At 42.9% G+C, this 22,086-nt stretch overlaps 1 protein-coding gene across 1 annotated transcript in view; it reads left to right on the top strand.

Annotated features, from left to right (window-relative positions):
- Positions 1 to 19,193, top strand: part of ryr2a (ryanodine receptor 2a (cardiac)) — a gene marked incomplete at both ends in the record, with an annotated part of 170,918 nt that extends 151,725 nt beyond the window's left edge. The window contains 9 exons of the mRNA XM_079293495.1: positions 6,917 to 7,050; positions 10,594 to 10,654; positions 11,311 to 11,457; positions 13,076 to 13,210; positions 15,605 to 15,761; positions 17,652 to 17,716; positions 17,867 to 17,967; positions 18,738 to 18,789; positions 19,098 to 19,193. Of these exons, the coding sequence (XP_079149621.1) occupies positions 6,917 to 7,050; positions 10,594 to 10,654; positions 11,311 to 11,457; positions 13,076 to 13,210; positions 15,605 to 15,761; positions 17,652 to 17,716; positions 17,867 to 17,967; positions 18,738 to 18,789; positions 19,098 to 19,193 (948 nt within the window). The remainder of the gene's footprint in view (positions 1 to 6,916; positions 7,051 to 10,593; positions 10,655 to 11,310; positions 11,458 to 13,075; positions 13,211 to 15,604; positions 15,762 to 17,651; positions 17,717 to 17,866; positions 17,968 to 18,737; positions 18,790 to 19,097) is intronic.
- Positions 19,194 to 22,086: the final 2,893 nt, after the last annotated feature.

Here is a 22,086-nt window from a genome sequence, read left to right as displayed (position 1 = left end):
GGCCGTATTCACAAACGGTCGTTTAAATGAATTTAAGATAGATAGCGATTGATTGATTTTTGGTTAGATTAGTAATTCTGACGGCTGAGTCTAACAATCATCAGCGCTGCAAACTGTTTCCTTTGTATATATTTTCCAAAATATGGATTTAAAGTATTTTACAAACCACTGATGTGATGAAGCACATTACTGACTGTGAGTACCGGTAGGTCTTAGGGCGGGTTCTGCTAGAAAAGTGAAGCCCATGAGAAGGTGTCTTAAAGCTGCATTCTCTCTAGTGTCCACCAGGGGGCGACTCCTCTGGTTGTATAGAAGTCTATGAGAAAATGACTCTACTTCTCTCGATTTATTCCCTCAGTAAACATTGTAAACATGAGTTTATGGTCTCAATCTCTCGTTTCAAGTATTCTTCAATACAGCATGATGTTCATTTAGTACAGTGGTCACCAACCTTTTTAAGCCCAAGATCCCCGACCTCTGCCTTGGTGACAGGCAAGATCTACCTATTGAGGCGTTGAGAGAAAAAGACTGTCCAGACTGTACTTACAACTTGAGGCTTTTTATTTGGCCTAATTGTAATTGAATGAAATCAAACACTGGTCCAGCTTTCAAATTGAGACCAAAAAACACACTAAATAACTTAATTTCAGTGCAACATAAAAAGGAATTTATTTGTTAACCGCACACAATATGAAGAAGAAAAAACACATTTGCAATGAACAGGCTGGATGAACTACCAATATTAACTGTTGTATTTAACAACTTAAGTTACAACACAACATTGACAAAATTCTCAGTCAGTGCAACAAAATAAGTTCAGCTCTGTGTCCCATCACAATGCCATCAGAAGTCATGTGACTCAAGTCAGTGTGATGGCTGTGACTGAACACTGTCTGTAGTTCGGCTCATAAGCACAGACAGACAGTCTGAGGCAGTCTGTGAGGTGTCTGTCAGTAAGCCGGCTCCTGTACTTTGATTTGGTGATTTTCATCTGTGAAAATGCCATTTCCCTGTCCCTGTCCCTTGACCTGGCTTTCAGCTCTATGTCATTTTGCATATCAACCATCTCCATGTCCACTCCACCTGGCAAAGCAAATGCTTTCTGGAATTTGGCTGCAACCTCCTCTGTATCAATAGGCAGGAATGGTTTGAAACAAATGCAGCAATATCCTCCATGACGTCTAACTCACCAAAACGTTGACTGAACTCTGCTGCCAGTTTGTCCAGGTGCACACAGTACTGCTCAGGGTGAAAATCATCATTGTCTTTGATGGACTGTGACATTTTCTCCAGGTTGGTAAAGTGTGTCAGCCTCCCTTTCTGAAGATGTGTGGTCCAGACACAGAGTTTGGCCTTGAACGCATTCACTACGCTTATCATGTGGGGCAGGTGCCGGCCGGTCTTTTCCCTGGAGCTCGTTGTTGAGTGAGTTCAGTTTTGCCTTTAGGTCTGTCAGAAACCCCAGGTCCAGTAGCCACGCATCATCTGATAGTTCCTCGTGCTCCTCGTTCCTTTTTGACAGAAACGCCTTTATCTCAGGCAGCAAGCCAACAAATCGCTGCAGCACTTTGCTGCGACTCAACCACCGGACATCAGCATGCAGAAGCAGGTCTCCATACGCGGAATCGAGCTCATCCAATAACGCCGTGAATAAGCGATGCTGAAGCGCTTTTGCTCGAATCGAGTTTGCCACTTTGACCACCAGTGTCATTACATGAGAAAAGTCCACAACTTTCCCAGCCAAGGCTTGCTGATGAATCACACAGTGATACTTCATGAAGTCGGGGAAGTCCGGATCATTACGGCACAGTGCCATGAAACCAGCGTGCACACCGCACATTGCCTGTGCCCCATCAGCAGTGATTGCCACCAGTTTATGAATGGGGATGTTATTTTCACGGACATAGCTTTTAAACACATTGTAAATATCCTCACCTCTCGTTCTCTGCTTTAAATGGAGAAGAGTGAGGAAGTCCTCCTTTGTTGTAAAGTCCTGGAAAGCCATTCTGACAAATTCAACAAGCTGAGCCCATTACATCCAGCGATTCATCAAACTGCAGTGAAAAATATTCACAGAGTGACAAGTCCTTCAACACCTGTTGACCAACGTCCTCTGACAGTAACTCGACCCTTCGTGTCACTGTTGCAGGACCAAGCGGTACAGCACGGAATGCGGCTAAAATGTCCTCTTTGTTTTTGAAGTTGCTGCAAACAGTCTCTGCGGTGACAGCCATTGCTTCCTGAAATAAATCCCCATCTGTAAAAGGCTTCTTGTGTTTAGCCAAAAGGTGGCTAACATGAAATGACGCTTCAGTTGCAGCCTTATTTTGAGAAGTGGGTTTTGTGAAAAGTGACTGCTGAGCCTTCAACTCCACTTTCAGCTCTTGAACTTTCTTGGCGCGGATTGCGCTCTTTGGTGGATAGCCGTCTTTGAATTTCTGGTTGGTTAGTGTTGTGGTGCCGCTCCAAATCCCCTCGCTTAGACAGTGCCTGTGACTGGTGGCACAACATACACACACACACACTTGTCTTTTACCAATGTAAAAATAAATTCCTCCTCCCATTCTGGATGGAAATGGTAGGTTTTCGCCTTCTTTCGTGGAGCCTCCGCCATGCTCGCTAACTTCTTCTTTTCGTTTCACTGAAGCGTGATGGTTATATGACAGTTTCCCATTTCTTTATACAGTCCTTTGCATTTTCATTGAACACTGCAAGGTATTTTGAGTTGCAAGGGTTGGGTAGTAGAGGACAGACAAGGCAATGCTCCATAGTATGGTCTGCTTCTCCACATTCACATGTGGTTGGGCCAGCTTTGTAGCCCCATCTGACCAGAGCAGCTTTTGATCGTCCCGTTCTTGTTCTGAGGCGGTTTAGTGTTTTCCATTGAGCCAATGGTGCTTCTGGGCCAGGGGGAAGGTTTTCAGTGGGGGGTATTCCCATGACAGTTGGAGGAGGGTCATTCTCAAGCTTTTCCCTCCAGAGTTGGTTTCTTCCCGAGACTTTATTAGGGGCTGGACATGGCTGAGAAAGCTTCTTCTTGATTTTAGCCGTTGGGCCGGAGGGTGACATCCATGGAGGAGATGGCGTTCATCACTAGTAGATTTTGTTTTCTCGACTCGGCTGGCAACTTCCCGTCTAATATCAGCAGTGGCAATGCCAGTGAGGAGGTGAAGGTTGCTTGTGTTGGTGGGTTTCAAGCAGCCAGTGATCAGGCGGTAGGTGGTGTTTAGTGCTGGGTCAAGTTTCTTGGCATGGGTTGACCTCTCCCAAACTGGACATGCATATTCCGCAGAGGAATAGCACAGGGCCAGAGCAGTAGATCTTAATGTGTGTGCTGTGGCTCCCCATTTGGAGTTGGTCAGTTTCCGTAGGATGTTGTTTCGGGAACCGACTTTGGATTTTGTGTTGTTGATGTGCTCCTTAAAGGAGAGAGTACGGTCCAGGGTTACTCCAAGGTAGACAGGGTGGGTACAGTGCTCAAGTGGTGTTCCAGACCATTTGATGTTAAGTGGTCGGTTGGCTTCACGGTTCCTGAGATGGAAGGAGCAGACTTGGGTCTTTGCAGGGTTGGCATGTAGGTGGTTGCGCTCGTAATAGAGTAGTACCTCCTCTAGAGCTGTGGTGAGGTTTAATTCTACTGCTTCGAATGAGTTCTCTTGAGATGTTACACGGAGCTCGTCTGCATAGATGAAACGCTCAGTGTTCTGGTCCATTGGCTGGTCGTTGGTGTAGATGTTATACAGTAGTGGGGCCAGCACACTACCTTGAGGTAGGCCATTCCGTTGTTGTCGACAGCGACTCTGCTTGTTATTCAGGACAACAAAGAAGCACCTGTCTTTCAGAAGGGCTCCAATGAGGTCTGTGAGTGCCAGGTCTTTTGTCAACTCCAAGATCTTTTTTAGGAGGAGGCGGTGGTTCACAGTGTCATATGCGGCAGACAAATCGACAAAGACGGCTCCTGTTACCAGTCCTTTCTGGAATCTGTCCTCGATGTGTTGAGTGAGGTTCAGAATTGGCTTGTTGTAGATTTGCCAGGTCGGAATCCGGCTTGTTGAGATATGATGGCTGGTTCAGCAGCAGGGGCAAGTCTGTTGAGGATCAAGCGCTCAAACAGCTTGTAGAGGTGGCATAGCAGAGAGATTGGGCGGAAGCTCTTTGCATACGTTGGGTCTTTGCCTGGTTTGAGAAGGGCAATAATCCTGGTTTTCCTCCAGATTTTTGGGATGTTTTTTTGTCAGCATGCACTTATTCATCAGCTCGAGGATCCATTTCCTCATCAGATCCAAAATGCTTGATCTCTTCAGTGAAAATGTTATCCAGTCCGATGGCTTTGCCAGTTTTTAGGGTGTTGATGCTGATATTGAGCTCTTCAGGGGAAAACGGCTTGGCCAGTCCCATGGTTTGGGAGTGCTTTACTCGATCTATCTTTGGTCTTGGCTGTTCAGTGGTGGGTTTTCCATTGAGCATCAGCTGGTGTGCAACTTGGTTGGCAGTGGTCGTATACTGTTGCCGAGCTGCGGTTGATGGATCGTTGCTGATTTTTTCGGATGAGGCTCCATGCCTTTTTGCTATTCTTTGCCATATCAGTTGTATCCAGCAGGTTTTTCCACTTCAGCTGGCGGTGTTCTGAAATGGAGGTCATGAGTCTCTCACCTACTTCGGTGGTAGTTTCAGCAAAGGGGTCAGATTCATAGAGCTGTTTGTATCGCTCGTACAGTTCGGTACATGTAGCGTCAAGGCCAGGGATGTATTGAGTGCGGCATCCTCTTGGGATGTTCTTGCGGGCTGCTTCATGCACAAGCTTAGTGAGTTTGTCGTAGTTCCTGGGGTCTGCTGGGAGATGGGCAATCTTCCTTTCAAGATGTTCTTGGAAGCCAGGCCAGTTCGCTTTTCTAAAGTTGAATCTTCTTCGGAATGGAACTGTGGCTGGGGTTATTGCAGCGTTGACTGTGATGCCAATGGGACGGTGTTGGGTCCTTGGCAGTGGCTCCAAGACCAGCTTTTTACTTAATCCGGCGATGTTGTGGCTGAAAAACACGATATCAGGGTTGTAACCTGCTCTCCATCGTCCGCTGTTGAAGGACTTTGGTTGTTTTGCGTCGTGGATCAGATTAAGCTGGCAGTTTTCAGCCCACATTTCTACAGCATCTCCATCTGCATTGTTGGCGTATCCCCATTGCGTGCTGTGGCTATTGAAATCTCCTATCACAATCTTCGGTTTTCCGGATGGTGGTATTTTAGGCATCTCCATAGGTATGGGGGGCGGTTTGTAGACTGAGGTGATGGTAACTCCTCTGAGCTCAGTGGTTAGGACTTCAATGTTGTTTTCATCGCTCTTAGATGTTGATTCGGCAATTGTCCCATTTTTTGCTGGCATGACGCTGCCATATTTCTTATGTGGTCTTTCTATGAGGTTGGTCATACCTTTCACATAGGGGCGATGATTTTTTGGTCCACAGTGAGTTTCCTGTAGGCAGAGAATATCGCACTGGTATTCTTTGCAGAGTTTTGCAACAAGTTCTTCTTTAGTTGTAGACAGTCCTTCAACATTGAGAGATATGATGGTCAGTGCTGGCCTTGGAGGTGGGCATTGGCCTCTCTTCCTGTTCCGGACTGGAGGGCTGCTGTCGTTTGTTGAGCTTCTGGACATCATTGTCTTTCACTCGGCTTCAGTGTCTTCGGTAGAATTCGCAGGTTTGTTTAAACCTGACAGGGATCGCGAACGTGAACGCTTCTACCATGCTACCACTACCAGAGCCATTTACGGCATCTCTACATCACTCGCCTGCAGTCCAAGTATGGTCAATTTGGTTCACTGGTTGCAAAAAAACAAACTGGTGACGACCAAAATGCCGAACTCGAGGCTTCAAAACAACACAAACCAATGGGCGACGTCAATCTGAATACATCCACTTCTTATAGACAGTATGTGTGTGTGTGGCAAGCAGCTCTGATGGAGCATACTGCTCCCATTAGTGACTTACTAGTCTACTGGAATGCCTTCTCTCAGCTACTTTAGGAGCTGCTTTTAGCATGAACATGCTTTGTGAAATACTCAAAGTTAGGATTGACGGATGATCTGTGAATACAGCCCCAGACAATCCTCCTCCACTCCAAGAGACTTCTGAAAGTGGACACCATGGTCTTATTCATCAAGTCATTTTCTTTAGCGGTGGACCCGAAACTACTTATTCAGACTACGGATTCAGGACAGGTTTTGGGAGACGTTTTTTAGATGAACAATAATTGACTCTATTATATTTAGGTTGTGTTTACACTACAGGAGTCATACACTCTGGACCTGTTTGCATCAGCAGGTTGCATCACACCCATGCGGGGACATTATACTGACTTTCGTCACTCAGTAACATACGATTACAAAGTAACTCCACACTGCATCACGACGTGATATCAGTTCAGCCTGACAGAGGGAGCTGTGTGCCACTGTTAGCTTTCTCTCTGACAGGCATACTCTAACATCTCTCACTCTCACTCACTCACTCGCTCACGGCCCACCACTGATATACACACACTATATGATGATTTGTGCCACATTTCAGTGGGACCTTCTCCCTCCTGCCTCTGTGTCTCTTTATAGTTTCTATTGTATTCATATTCTCTTCTTTTTGGTGATTTGATTAATAGCTAATGACTAATGAAGGTTTCAAAATTGACAGGGTCGCCTTAATTTATCTGTATAGAACATCAGTATGAACTAAGGCCAGGGCCCACGTCTCTCCTGTAATTCTGGGAGGGTTGAATTCAAAATGAAAGAATCGATAAAGAAGAAGTATTGTAAACCTTGTCAGCCTGTAGCTCCCGGCTGCTCTAGATGTGCTGGCAATTTAAAAAATACAATTAATTCAAATCCATTTGAGATGCTGTTCCACTGCAAAGTGTTTCTGCTCTTCCTCAGGTGATGGATAAATATGGAGAGTTCTACGGCCATGACCGCATTAGTGAGCTGCTGGGAATGGACAAGGCTGCTCTGGACTTCAGTGACTCTCACAAAAAGAGAAAGCCCAGGAGAGACAGCTCACTGGCTGCTGTGTGAGTATTCTGTGTGTGTGTGTGTGTGTGTGTGTGTGTGTGGAGACAAGTATGTACTAATGCTACACTAAGCGCTTGATTGTAATGAATTAACCAATAACCCAATTTACACCTAAATTTGATTCATTTGAAACGTTTTTATATTCTATATACAAGAATCAGTAATTGCTGTATTTAGTTGTGGCAATAATGCAGCTGCATGCATTCAACTAATGTAATCTAGGGAGTGCTTCTACGAAGGCATACAAAACATGGAAGGTGAGTATTTAAATGTAAATCTGTCAACAACTTTGACAGATTTACTAAACAGGGGGTGCAGTAATGTTAACAATGGCCACAGCATTCCATGGTGGGTTGACCATCGTTATTCTTTATCTGATCAAAAGAGCTGTTCAGGTGAGGACCCGTACAGAGCAATGAACACCACGTGTGAATGAAAGAATGAGGGAACTTACTGGCTTTTAATATATTTTATATTTTATAGATTCAGTGTACAGCTTCCATGCATTCACCAACAATGGCGCATTCACCAACGACACCGGATCCCCAATAATAAAGAGTGGATGGCTGGTGGCTGGTGACTTGCCCTCCCTAACCTCACACAGGGTTTTTTGACTCTGTTCATTGTTGAAGCTCATTATCTTTTAAGAAGACAGGTACTCCCTTCAAACAGGATGCTACTTCATCTGTGCAAATCTAGATCTTAACATAAATATTGCTGTGTATAGAACTCTTCCAATACATCATTTTGATATCTGATCCTGAAATTATATAGTATTTCCTCCTGGCCTTTTGCCAGGTGCATGAATTGCTAGTATTATTTCTTAGTTGTTTCGGATTTGTTTTTCTTTGCAACAAAAAAACCCTTAATAAAATATATATAATATATATATATTATATATAATAAAATATAATAAAAAAATAAAATATATAAAAGTTTTAAAAAATGAATAAAGAGGGATGCAGGGATGCAGGGATGACATGCTCTTGTAGACCAACCCTGGATGTTAGCATCGCAGTGGGTTCCCTCAACAAAAAGCCAATGGTATCTTTGCTTTGGATTTTGATCATTGCAGGAAATAAACCCTGTGGCAAACAAGCATTTATTATACTTTTATGATGTTTGAAGCAATCAGCAGAAGTAAAAAGCTAACCTTAGGCCAGGGGTGTCAAACTCATTTCCACTCTGGGCCACATCAGCATCACGGTCGCCCTCAAAGGGCCGGTTGTAACTGTAAGACTGTATTACTGTAACTTATCCTAACATATTGTTAAATAACTCTCTCTGCATTTGATTATTGTTTATTCAAGTGTAAACATATTGTACATGCAGTTATATGAATGTAAAATGATATTTAAACATATTTCTGTTATTATAACATAAATCATTTTAATTGAGGGTTAAGAAACCCACATGACTCTATCAAAGATCAAACTATTAAAGAAAATAACAAAGACAAATATCAAACACAAGTTATGACATTAACTTTGTTCAAAGCTGTTTATGTCACCTCTCTGCATCACTAATGTTCCTCCCTGTCGTCGTCCTGTGCATGCAGCTACATCCAAGAGCTGCTCACTGAGAGTCAGGTCTGATGAACATGATAGATGATGTATCCGTGTTGTCTGTGCTTTCATCAACAGTTCATTAGAAACACAAGTACCTGCTCGTCTCTTAGCTGCTGTGTTGTTAGATTGCTGCTAGTTCATGAACTCGGTCTGCGATGGTGTTTCTTCACAAACTGACATTTGTAAAAGTCTGTATCTGGTCGGAGCTCTGCTCACACACCTTCAGCATGCACTGGGCTGTAGCTGTGTAAATATATTCTGCTGTGATTGCAGTCTGCCTTTTAATTCTTGGACAGTTTGATGTTTTTCTTGGAGGCTAAATTTAGCTCCGTGTTTGGTGTCAAAATGCCGACGTGAATAGTGTCCTTCATCACCGACACGCCTCATAACACAGAAGACAGACCCGTTTTCTCCTTGAAGCACAAACATGTATTCACTTTCCCATCTTTCATTACGTTTTCTTCCCTCTGCATCAATTTTTCTCCTCGTGGACATTTTGGGATTATTTGTCGATCTTTTTCAATCGTTGGAAAACCTCTTTACGGGCTGTTGCCTCTCCTGTCCACCTGTTGTGATAGTTTTAATGTCGGTACACAGACAACATGCTATCTCATAATTTCAACTTTCTATCTCATAATTTCGACCATGGGGATACTTTTATTATCAAGTCTAACTTTTAATTATTTTTCCAAAAAGTAAAAAAAAAAAATCTTTTTTTTATTAAAATTATTCTTTTGCTAGCGGATTCGCGGGCCACATAAAATGACGTGGCGGGCCGGATTCGGCCTTGAATTTGACACATGTGCCTTAGGCTACAGACAAACTACACCGCGGTTGCATGAGTGGACGTATTCACAACGAGGCTGTGACGGTGGACTAGTCGGCGAGAGGGCTTTTTGTTGTCTCATTTAGCCACTTGTTAGCAACTGCCTTTTTGAAGACACTTAAAAGCTTCAAAATTACTTCCAGTTGTATTTTACATCGTAAACCAAAATGTTAAAATGTTAACCACAGACCTATTCTCAGACATCTAACCAAAGAACCCAATAAGGGTTTAAACTTGTGGCTTGGGATCCCAACGGTATGGACAACACCAAGAAGGCCTGCCACAATGTCAAAGAGCATGGCTGGGAGCTGCTGGACAACTCTGCAAACAGGAAGTGGAAGTGCAGACAAGGTTGACTCATTTCCGGGTTTTTAGGAATCCTGCACCACGTTACAGCCCCTTACCCCCAGAGGCTTATCCGTCGTCAGACCGATAGCCGATGGGTTCCCACATTGGCCTCTGAGTGAGGCGAAGGTCCTGAAAGATACATATACAAGTTTTCTTTCATTTAATTTTGTGTTATATTTTGAAAATAATGCTGAGAATGGTATGCATTGTGATTTATCCGAATGCTAAACCTGTTATGCGTTTTATTTTGCCAGTGAGATAAAGCATCGTATGAATGCTAAAGATTGCTATTTTAGCTGTCCTCTCTGCCCGACGCCCTCTGTGTCAGATGAAGGCCCTGACAGCTACAAATGCACATTTTCTCTCATGTTCTTTCTGTGTTATTTTATGAACATAAATGAACACCAATATAATCAATATGTATTTCACTTGCAGCTCATATTGCTGCAGTGTTTGACAGTGTGGTGGGATGAGGTTGATCAAAGCTTGCAAAGTAAAATAGTTTCTTGAAAAAAAAGAAAAGAAAATCTGTGACTTTAATCTTAGAGAATTTCTGAAATGTATTACTTGATAATCTCAAAGAATTTGTCTAAATATTGCTAAATATTTACAGTAACTATTTTTACTTTGTTCTCCAATGGTCCTAAAATGCTGTTGTATTCAATGTGGAATGTGAGTTGATGCTATCAGGTTTCACGAGCACGACTGACGCTGAAAGCAGGGTCTGCTTCAGAGGCTCAACGCTGGTCACATGGTATCACACATGGTGGTCCTCTTCAGCATCTTCTCCCTCTTATCAGGCTGAACTCCATTGATGTCAAGTACCAGATCTGGAAGCTGGGGGTTGTGTTCACAGACAATGTGAGTATGTGGAGGCACCGCCATGCATGTCTGCCTCCATGTGGATTCATTGCTGAGTTTCCCGTTCACAAATAACATGATGTTCACAGTAGTTCTTAACTTTTAATGAAAAGTAAGTTTTTCATTTTTCAGTTTTTCATTGAAGAAATACTGTATGTATGATATAAAACAAATATTAAACTGGCTTAATTTACCATAATTTTCTGATTTCTGATTGAAATAAACCACACTATCACTACATTACACTCCGTATATTGCCTTAAACTGACTTATTGAATACAATTATAGCTATGGGGATATGGGAGTATGTAATGAATTATGTATTTGTTACCTGCATGTACAACAAAAAAATTGTGAAACTTAAAACCCGAAATCTTGAAACATCTTCTGTATTAATTAAAGACAAGCATGATGTAATTATTTCAAACTTGCACAAAGAACATCTTGGTAAAAACATATATATTTTAAGAAACGCATCAGTAATATGTACATTAATATAGTAAATGTTTTATCAATGCAGGGTTTACGTTCAGCTTTCTGTCTCTACAGTCACTTCAAATCACATTATCATGAACTGCTTGACGAACCTGCAAATGAAGCCACAAATTGAGCATTGGTATGATTTGACTAACCTGTCGCTCCCTGGCTCCTTGCAGTCGTCCCTGTATCTGGCCTGGTATATGACCATGTCCATCCTGGGTCACTATAACAACTTCTTCTTTGCTGCCCATCTGCTCGACATCGCCATGGGCTTCAAGACGCTCCGAACCATCCTGTCCTCAGTCACTCACAATGGCAAACAGGTGAACTATTGCGTTCTCAGCCGCAGTATAGTCAACATAAATACAATGCACACATATTTTGACTTTAGCTCGTTTGTACTCAAACACCTAGCTGCAACTACTCTATGGAACACAAAATAACAGAAATGATTTAGGCCCCATCTAAGTCCCACTGGCAGACTAGACAGCCAGCTGTCTAACCTCTACGCTGATGATACTCAGATCTACCTTCAAGACATTAAATGTCTCTGAGACATTAAAGAATGCTTAGCTCATAGTTTCCTTTATTTAAACGAGGACAGGAAAGAGATGCTACCCTTTGGCCCGCCACACCATACCGCTGTTACTGTCAGCAAGTCTTTTAAAACACTGCAGCCAGGTTATTAACAGGTAAGAGAACACGAGAGCACATCAGCCCTATTCTTGCATCATTACACTGGCTCCCCGTTCATATCAGCATGAACTTCAAAATATTTCTAATTGTATACAAATGCCCCATGTGGCCTGCTGGCTGTGCCCTGTTTACAGAGATGGGGCTTTTAGTGCAGCGGTCCTCGGCTCTGGAAGAGCCTCCTGAGGTCGTCAGACAGGATCAGAGTCTGTTGATGCTTTTAAGAAGACCCACTTCAGTTCTCTGGCTTTTAACTCTCTCTTACTTGTTTTTATCCAATTCTCTGGCTTTTTGTTGAATTTCTTCTATTTTGTATCTTGTTTTATTGATATTCATGCACATGTATCTGTGCTTGTATGTGTAACCTTATATTTATGTCTTTTTGAAGCACTTTGGTGCTAAACCTGTTTGCTTTTTAAAGTGCTATATAAATGAAATATGCTGTCTGGATACAAAGACAACATATATATATTTGGGAAGATGCAGAAAGCAGAAACAGCTGATCATGGTCATGTGAGTAAAATGTTTGCTCTGTCAGAATTTATCCAGCAAATGTTTCTGTAATCAACCACCTTAAGATAGCATAAAAGCTTTTTTGCACAATTGAGGAAGTTTCCCATTTCCATAGAGCTTTTTTAATGCGATATTTAAAAATGCGCCTAAAAATATGTGAATGGCAATTTCAGATATCAGTATCTCCGCCACGATGCTGGTGAGCATTCAAATGTATCTTAACAAACAATGAACCAAATCAAAAGTGTCAAATATTCAGCTGACATGCAAAGTCGTTCACCTTGTTAGGTCTTAATTTGTTTAGTTTCATTATAATTAAAGCGTTGAATGATTCTCCATTAAAAAAGTAAAAACAGTGAATCCCATTGAAATGAACCTTACTAGTTTGTGGCACTTATTGCATTGGTTTGTTTCTGTTCTTCTGCTCTGGTTGATGCTCTATGATGCTTGTTTAAAGGAGATGCACTCATGACTTCTGGTGACTCTAGTTCTCTTGAATATGTTGAACACACTTATTGTAAGTCGCTTTGGATAAAAGCGTCTCCTAATCGACTGTAATGTAATGTAAGTGTGTTGCAGACAAAATACATTGTCTTTACCGGCAGGCATATGAAGCACTGTATGCTTAACCCTAAATATGAATTTCTTTTAAATACAAAAGAGCTGACTGATCATGATCTACTTGATGTTGTACTACTGTGCATGACAGCAGCCTCGTCCTCTCCTGTCTTCCAGCTGGTGTTAACAGTTGGCCTGCTGGCAGTGGTGGTGTACCTCTACACAGTAGTGGCCTTCAACTTCTTCAGGAAGTTTTACAACAAGGGTGAAGATGGAGAACTGCCAGACATGAAGTGCGACGACATGTTGACAGTGAGTATGAGTAGAAGAGTTTCGCTTTAGGTGCTGTAGTGCGGTCAGACCACAGACTGAACATGAAGGTGGACGTAGTCGCCGGCACATCGTCCATCGGTTTGTGGACTACGCTTTTGAAACACTGAGTTTCAAGTCGGTCTATCTGTGAGACCGCAGTACAACTGCTCCAGGCCACAGCATCAGAACAGCAGCAGTTCAACCTCGGGCCAGCCTCCGAGGCCGAGGGGCTTTAGTTCTAGGCTTCTGGTTTAGCGAGCTGATATCGGTGCCAATATGTGCTTTTACTGAGCGCTGTTCATTGTTGGCCGGATAGTTTCATAAGTAGCCAGTTTACAAGCTCATTTCAAACTGATATGAAGCGAATCTTCTGCAGATGACAGCCGGTGTGTTGAAAGATTTCCTTTCAGTCCTTTGCTCTCCACACAGAATGCTGAACTGCATCGCTTCCCATCTCGTTGCCTCCTGAATGGAACACGTTTCATTCTGTTCGGCGTGTGAACATGGGCCTTTAGACACTTTAGCGTGAGTCCGACACATTCTCAACGTCTTGTGCTTCACTAGAAAATACAGTTGAGTGCAATGACTCAAAGGAGCATCAGCACAACAGCATGACTTTGAATGCCAGTGTTAACTGAGCATTATGACAATGTTTTACATTGGGATAAGGAACAAATACCTGATATGACATTTAATAAATGAGCTTACAATGAATACAATATGGGTGAGGGTGAGTTAATAGTGTTTGAGGTGTGTAGACAGTAGCCGTCAGATGTATGGTGACAGTCAGTGATTGGATATGAGGAACTGATGCGAGCTGAGACTGATCTTTCTGGTGACTTTTCAAGCAGATATTCTGAAAGTAAAATCTGCACATTACATCTTTAGCTGTGTGCAGTAGCTCACTGATGCACATGTCAGTAAAGCCTGTCTCATTGAAAGTAGGAAGTATCCGAGGAGCCTGTCAGTGAAGAGCGTCCAGCTCCATTTATGGACAGAAAGTCATGGGTCCGAGCTTTCAGTCCGACAGTGTTCACCCTCAGGCTCTGTATGCGCTTCAGCTCAGCTCTCTTTCTGTCCTGCTTGTTTTCCAGCTATCTGAATCAGAAGGATGAATTTCATGCCCAACCTGGGATGCTTATCATTATGAAAGCTCAATTAAAAGCTCTTTTGGGTACAGTAACTGATGATCCTGGATAATGGGATCTGGAATGGAAAGTGGAAACAGGAAACCATTTCCATGATGCAGGGAGCAGGTTAGCTGCAGTAGCAGCATAAGCTGCTGTTGTGGTTAAGAACATGAAAGCCGCTCATGATCATTACTGCTGAGGCTACAAGATCAGGATCTGACCCAGACTGTGATGGTCTCAGGTTAGCGACACTGTGAGTTTAGCCCAACGATAGCTTCATGCAACCGGCCACCAGGTTTATTATGCATTTTAAACGTTGGTTGTGTAACTCAAAGGTCTGTGCCCTCGATGCACGTTGGCCTGACAGGTCTAATCAGGTAGGATGCGTGAACATGTATCAGATATCTAGGAACATCTTATCAATGCTGGAGGAAGGAAACAAGTGAAGACAAGGAATGCCTGCTGTGATGAGGCTGTTCCCTGCTACAAGCCATCTGATATAAATACTATAAAAGGACTTTGTGCTGTGTGATTTCTGGGGTGGGAGGGGGGGGGCCTTCTGTCACCCGGAAATTTCAGGACAGACACACACACACACACACACTCTAATCCCCTATAGTCAGTCACCCATAGCATTCCATAGAGCTCTTCTGTTTCCTATTAAGGGGCCATGGGTGGCAGCTCGCACTGGTCTACAGGAAGGTGACGGGGGCTTAGTGGGATGGAGGGATGGACTGCTAAAGGGCCACTGCCTCTGGCAGGTTTTTGCTCTTTCCTCTCCTCCCTTTCTGTGAATAAATCCCTTACAATAATACTCACAGCAGAATGAGAGGATCCGAGCTGATCGCTTCCTTTCTCTTCACTTGTTTTTTCTCTTGAACTTCATCTGTCTTTCTGTACTGGGGTTTCCCCACCATCGTTCTGGTCACTTCTTCTCTGCATCCTGTTGCCTTCATAAACACAGTATGTCTGTTTAACCTTTCAAGTCTTTCACCCTTTTTCCTGCTTTCCCATTTACTTACACAAATGATCTTTCTTTCAAAGGCATTTTCTCTTTTAAGTGATTATCGTTTTTGTACACTGTTACTCAAATATATGATCAATGACCTGCCATTATTTTATATTACTGTAATTTAGTGCAAAATCACAAAAGATCTTTGCACATTCATTGCAATATCTCAGCGAAGTGATTGTGAATTCAGTCGATGCGAGTTGGGACAGTCGTTCCATGTCTCCCCGTGTGTCTCTCGCCCTTCTCTCCCAGTGCTACATGTTCCACATGTATGTAGGTGTGAGAGCAGGTGGAGGAATTGGTGACCAGATTGAGGACCCAGCAGGTGACGAGTATGAGATCTATCGCATCATCTTTGACATTACCTTCTTCTTCTTCGTCATCGTTATCCTCCTGGCCATCATCCAGGGTGAGAGATCGCACCCACACACAAGCACACACACACACATACACATGCACGCGCACATGCACACGCACGCACGCACGCATGCACACACATGCACACAGACTGGCAGTAAAGAAGCCATGGAGGTGACTCCCTGTTGTTATGCTGGTTCAGCTAAAACTAGTCCTGAGTTGCTGAGTGCATCACAGTCTGGGTCAGATCCTGATCTTGTAGCCTCAGCAGTAATGATCATGAGCGGCTTTCATGTTCTTAAATCTGGAAGGTCTGACATCTGAGACTTGAGTTTACAATCGGCTATACATTTGCTATCTTTTTACAGCAACACTGTCAACTCATAAGCACGAATTCATGTAATTTGGGCAGTAACTAAAGATGTTATAACACTCTTTCAGACAGTCATTGAAAAATACACACTGAGTTTTGCCTCTCTTGAGCAACTCATTTTTCATATCTGCATAAGAGTGGATTGTCGTGCTTTATTCCCTGGCCACTTCACCATGATTAAAATGTAAGTGTATTTATGAAAATATCACAAGAGTTCGACGCTGTCCTTTAATTAAGGACGCAACGAAAGAGATGTCATGACTGGAAACTAACGTCCGGCTCACTGGTCTGTCTAACATCACTGAGCAAACTTTAGCTTGCACAAGATACAGCAGCTGGAGTACGAACGGAGATCAGAAGAGAACCCGTCAGTCCAGTGCTCGCCTCTCTACACTGGCTCCCAGCATCCTGTATCATTGATTTTAAAGTTATTTTATTGGTTTTAAAAGCTCTTAATGATATGGCACCCTCTTACAATCATACTTCACTCGTACTACTACAATCAGATTGTGTGAGTAACTCTTCACTAAGGTCTTCTCTTAGATGAATAACCTTGTCTCTTATCAGACAGTATTTACTCATACTTACTAATAAATGCCTTTCTTTTATTTTGTAGTTTGACAGATTTTCCAGTGTAAAATATTTCCAAATTGCAGACATTTTGCTCGCTCTGGCTAACCTTACACTCTCAGCTATGACCTGCCGGGTCGGTACTGAGCATGAACAACTCTCAGCAGGGATGAAAGGAAGCCAGCTGGCTCACTCGTTAGTACATTCTCACAGATGCCCAATTCAGCCTTTAATGCTGTGTTCACACCAAACACCAATACGCACAATGTGCATATTCACGTGCTGCAGTGCTGCGAGAGATTCTCCTCCCGACGTTGAATCAGAAAACAAAACATCAGTGGGCAGCCAGAGCTCTTCCTCACAGGGAGGTATCAATGTATGTGTGTAAAACATAGACTGTGTCCATGTTATAAACAATAACCTCGCTGCCGTATTTAAGAATAGACCACACTATTCTGAATATTGATGGAGCAGATTCAATGTTAGCACTCATCGATCTGATCTCCATTCAGAAAAGCATTTTGAAAGTTGTTTGCTTGTCATCTTGCGGCCAGACCGAACAAATAATGAATTCAGACTTTTACAAATCTGTATTATTATGTAGCTATCAGTTTATTTCTATTAAATTACAGCTAAATCAGTTAATTCTGGGGTTGATACTGCTGGAGTAAAGCAGCCGGTGTGTAGTGTATCCACAGAGCACATCCTGATGACGTCATGAACCAGACATGACGGCGTTTGGTTTCCCGGGATATCGTGGACTTCAAGCAGCAATGATGAACAGCATGCCAACATGTGCTTCACATTTGGTGTGAACACAACATTGTGATTTATCAGAGCCACTTCAGATACTGACACAACTCTCACTGCAATAAGTGCAACATCTAGATTGATAGTGCTATTAAAGGTCCATCAGAGAGAACAAAAGACTTCCAGGTGGTTGTGGTCCAGGTCCACGTGGCTTTAATGTCTCCACCATCTGTGGTCTGAACACTCTAGGGTTGATCATTGACGCTTTTGGGGAACTGAGGGACCAGCAGGAACAAGTGAAAGAAGACATGGAGGTGAAAAGACCCACACTCACACATTCTTTACCAAACACTGTACAGCAGATGGATGACAGGTCTAATGTAGACATGTATGGAAGTAAATACTGCAGCTAAATGTTTTGTGTAATGACGATCACTAAACCCCGACACGTTTCTCTTTTCCAGACCAAATGTTTCATCTGTGGGATCGGTAATGACTACTTTGACACGGTGCCACATGGCTTTGAAACGCACACGCTACAGGAGCACAACCTCGCCAACTATCTGTGAGTACATCTGGAGATGGAGTGTGTTTGTTTTGAGCGATGACACACAAATCAATAAAGGTTGGTGTGGCTGTTGGAGGTTCCTGCTAGCTTGCTGGTTAGCTGCCATTTTCCCAAGTTTGGTGGGCCCTCCCCTTCCGCTGCGTAGCCAGGATGGTGACCATGGAGGAGGAGCGTTCGCAAGGTTTCAAGAATTCAAGGACAATTTTTTGTCATTATGCAACACAGAGTTGAAAAACACGACAAACACAAAAAGTGTATTCCTGCGTTCTTTTAAAGTTGCATCAGGAGGAAGGCAAACTGCTGCAACAGAACAATTCTCTGGGCAACATGGCCGACATCTTCACATTGAAATCTCAACATCATGGAAACACTGTCGGTCACATTTGACTGTTTGAGCACCAAGCATCAGTGTAAACACCGAGTCCGTCTCCTCGTCCCACCGGAGTCCTGCTCTCTGTCCTGCTGTCAAGTGCAGCTGGATCAGGACTACGATGGAGCCAGGTCTCTGTGGAGACGTGGGCACAACAGTCACTGAAATCATTTTCTTTTTGGTGATAATTCGCCCCAAATCTATGTTTCATTATTATAACTTTGTGTAATACTTTTCATAATTTGTGGGAAAATACTCTGCTCCTATCAGCTTCAGAGCTTTGAGCTCTGTGTTGATGTTATAATGGTTGGATTTTATTAAAATTCGGCTCTGTTGGTGTATGTGTGATAATATTGTAAGATGTTTTTTCTAATGTGTGTGCGTGTGTGTGTTTCAGATTCTTTGTGATGTATCTCATCAACAAAGATGAAACAGAGCACACAGGCCAGGTAAAGCAGCTCATGTTCCTTTGGTCTCAGTGCATGTCCATGCCTGTGATATTGTAATGTGGTTGGTAGAACACAGCTCAGCTTCAGACTTCCCTCCAGTCTTTCGGATCCCTGCTGCTTGCATTGTCGAAGCGTCAGTATGCTTCAAACAAAGTGCTGGTCAAGTCCTCGAACATCTGAAACCTTTCCGATAGTACATGGGGAATCTTGCCCCGCTGTATACTGTATTTCTAGATGTATAGCTGACTACAGATCTGTTGTATATAATGTAATACCTTCCTTCCTCCTCCCATCTGTCTGTCTTAAAGGAATCTTATGTATGGAAGATGTACCAGGAGCGTTGCTGGGAGTTTTTCCCTGCTGGTGACTGTTTCCGGAAACAGTACGAGGATCAGCTCAACTGATCTGTTCTTGGAGCAACAAACTCTTCCCTTCCACACTGTAACCTGTTCAAGGCCCTCGAAAGCCATCTTTCCGTTGCTTCTCCCTCAAACCTTTCTTACTGTTCTCTAAGGAGTTCCTGTTCTACCGAACAACAGGTTCTACATTCGACTCCATTTCCCAGTCGAGGAACCACATCTCCAGCCTCCTCAACAGGCCCCACCCTAAGCTCTCGCTGGCTCTTCCTCATCCAGGCACTCAACTCGCCAGCTCTGCCCCAACTTCCAGCACACGCTGTTTGGAATGCTTCGAACTCTGACTTTGTACATAGAAAATATCAGAATATATGCTGTACAATACGGGACTGGTGGCACGTCAAGGTTTTTAGCTCAGATGATGACTTCTTTGCTTTATCCTATTCTACATTCACAGTAACAAGCAAAAAATACGAAGGGATACTGGAGAAAATGAAAAAGGATGGACGAGATGGACGAGGGAGGAGAGTGGAAGGAAAATGAAGAGAGAATTCTTCCTGAAAGACTTTCAGGACTGACCGATACACAAAGACACAAACATGAGTTTTCATGTGTACAATGCACGTTGCATGTAGGTACAGGGTGTGGACGCAAAAAAGGAGCAACTGTTCAACCCCGCTGTAATCCAACACAACAGCTCTGCAATAACGGACCTCTGAGAAGCTTACATGTCAGCTTTTGTTAAAGACTGTCACAGAGGTGAGGGATTCCATTAAACTCTTTGTGGTACATGTGAAGTGGGAAGGTGTAAGGTGCCTCTAAATAATAATCGAATGCAACACCACCAAACTTCAGCCTCCGCAATTACCAGAGTCGAATCAACACCTCTGTGACACTGTCAACTAAAGCTGAACATCCTGATCTTCACAAATAGGGCTGTTGTACTGGATTTAATTAAAGTATCGTTTACAGATGTTAATATTGTGTCCATACCCTGTACATGCCAACACTGTGTGTGAAGGGCTCCTTAACTAAGTGTTCACATTGCTAGCACCATGATCAAAAGTGCATTTTGTTCCAGTGGAGCTGAGTGACCTGGGAACTCAGCCAAAGTGTGGACATCAACCAGTCACAATCCTCCATGAGCTTGCAAGTTATCTACATCTCTTTTTTTCTTTTAAAAGACTACATAAATAAATAAATCCCCAAAATGTTTTCAAAATGGTTAAATTCATTGATGAATATATTTTTTTTTCTTGATTGTGATTTCTTGCCCAGTAGCAGCATGGCCGTGGGATAGAGATTTCTGTCTGTCCAACAGTCTGGTCCAGATCACAATAGGTGGGCAACTACTGGTCAGCTTGCCATGAAAGTTACTGAGCACATGACCTGATGCCACCATTCAGGCAAAGCTTTCATCCTGCTTCTGGTCAAGGCTCTGAGGAGGTCAGCATGTTTGTTCTGTGCGGTATTGTGGTGTGTAAGAAACATCAGCTCTAAGGTGTCACTAGTCGGGGGTTAAGACTTTTTTCAATTAATGCTACTTAACTAGGGCTTGCTCGGTACATTAGTTAATGAAACAATGAAGTTTTATTTAAAAAAAAAGCAATACCAAAGCAGCAAAAAAAAGAGAGATTTGTCTGTTTCACACTTTACTGCTGCAGACAAAGTTATCGCGTGCTTGTTAGCTAAGATAAATAATCATCAAGACTGGAGCAACCCATCAGTCACAGCTGGAGGACGGGCTGAAGACACATGACCAATGTAGGGGATATGAGAACGGAGGGTATAGTGCCTTACTAAGCCAGGGGTAAGTTATGTAAGCTGGAGGAGGAGAGAGGAACGTCGGAGAGCCTCACATAAATACAATGCAAAGACTGAGGATGACTCCTAGAGCAGGGTGACTGTGGTGGTGTTTATGAAAGACGGAAACACCACCATGTGTGAGCACTATAGGAAAGTAGAAATAGAAGGTCAGAGAGAGAAATGCCCTCAAGACTTTGTTGTTGGGAGTATAACATGACTGGCATGCCTCAATGGTCCTTGAGCACTTCCGGTGCACACCTGTGTAGAAGTGTCACATTTCAGTTGCGCTTGTATTGTAGCTTTGTGCAGTGAAAAAGGGGGTGTGACAATTAAAACAAATGTACAGTTAATTGTGTTTTAATGAATTCTGTTTGAATACAAAGTACTGTGCAATGAACTTTAAACTGTCTTGAAGAGACAGCAGCAGCAAATGAGGATTGGAAGTTGAGTGGGGATATTCAACAGCAGGCGTGGAGTTTGTCACTAGGGGAAGCTATGTAATAAGAGAAACCGCCACTTTCCTCATAGTGAGTGAAACTGGAAACTGTGGGGGTCCCTTCGGTGAAAAGTTGTCTTGTGCCTCCTAAGATGGATTAATGGTGTTACCTTAGCTGTGTTCTAGTACCCACTCTGCTGTATATCCCTCCGCTCTGTCTCCTGCAATATAGGAGTCAACATCGAGAGACAGCAATCCATTATCACAGTCACAGACAGTATGCTCATTGTTGTTCTGCTCTGTACTTTAATTGTTACACCCCTCACTGCAAAGCAGGAAGACTGTATGAAGTGGAAGAGAAGCGCAAATCTCCCACAGCACACATTTCATGACTTACAAAGTTTGACCTTTTAGGATTTGGTGTACAAACAACGGCCAAATGAATAATGAAACAATAACTTCAGGAACAAAATAGTCTATTTAAGCATCATTATTATTGTAGTAATGATTATTTTCCTTTTCTTTTTGACTTATTCATTCCTTAGTGATAGGAAGTGTGTGGTGATTGAATGAATGCCCATAGCTGGCAAACATTTAACAAACATGTCCTGGAAACATTTTCAAAAAAGGATTGTTTATCTGAAGTTTTTTTTTGTTTGATTGTTTTTGGTGATGATCTAATGCATTCTTCAAAAAGAT

Source organism: Melanostigma gelatinosum (assembly GCF_949748355.1).
Source record: "Melanostigma gelatinosum genome assembly, chromosome: 21".
Classification (NCBI taxonomy): domain Eukaryota; kingdom Metazoa; phylum Chordata; class Actinopteri; order Perciformes; family Zoarcidae; genus Melanostigma; species Melanostigma gelatinosum.
The sequence above is the reverse complement of the archived record's forward strand: the minus strand, read 5'-3'. Positions and strand labels throughout refer to the sequence as shown.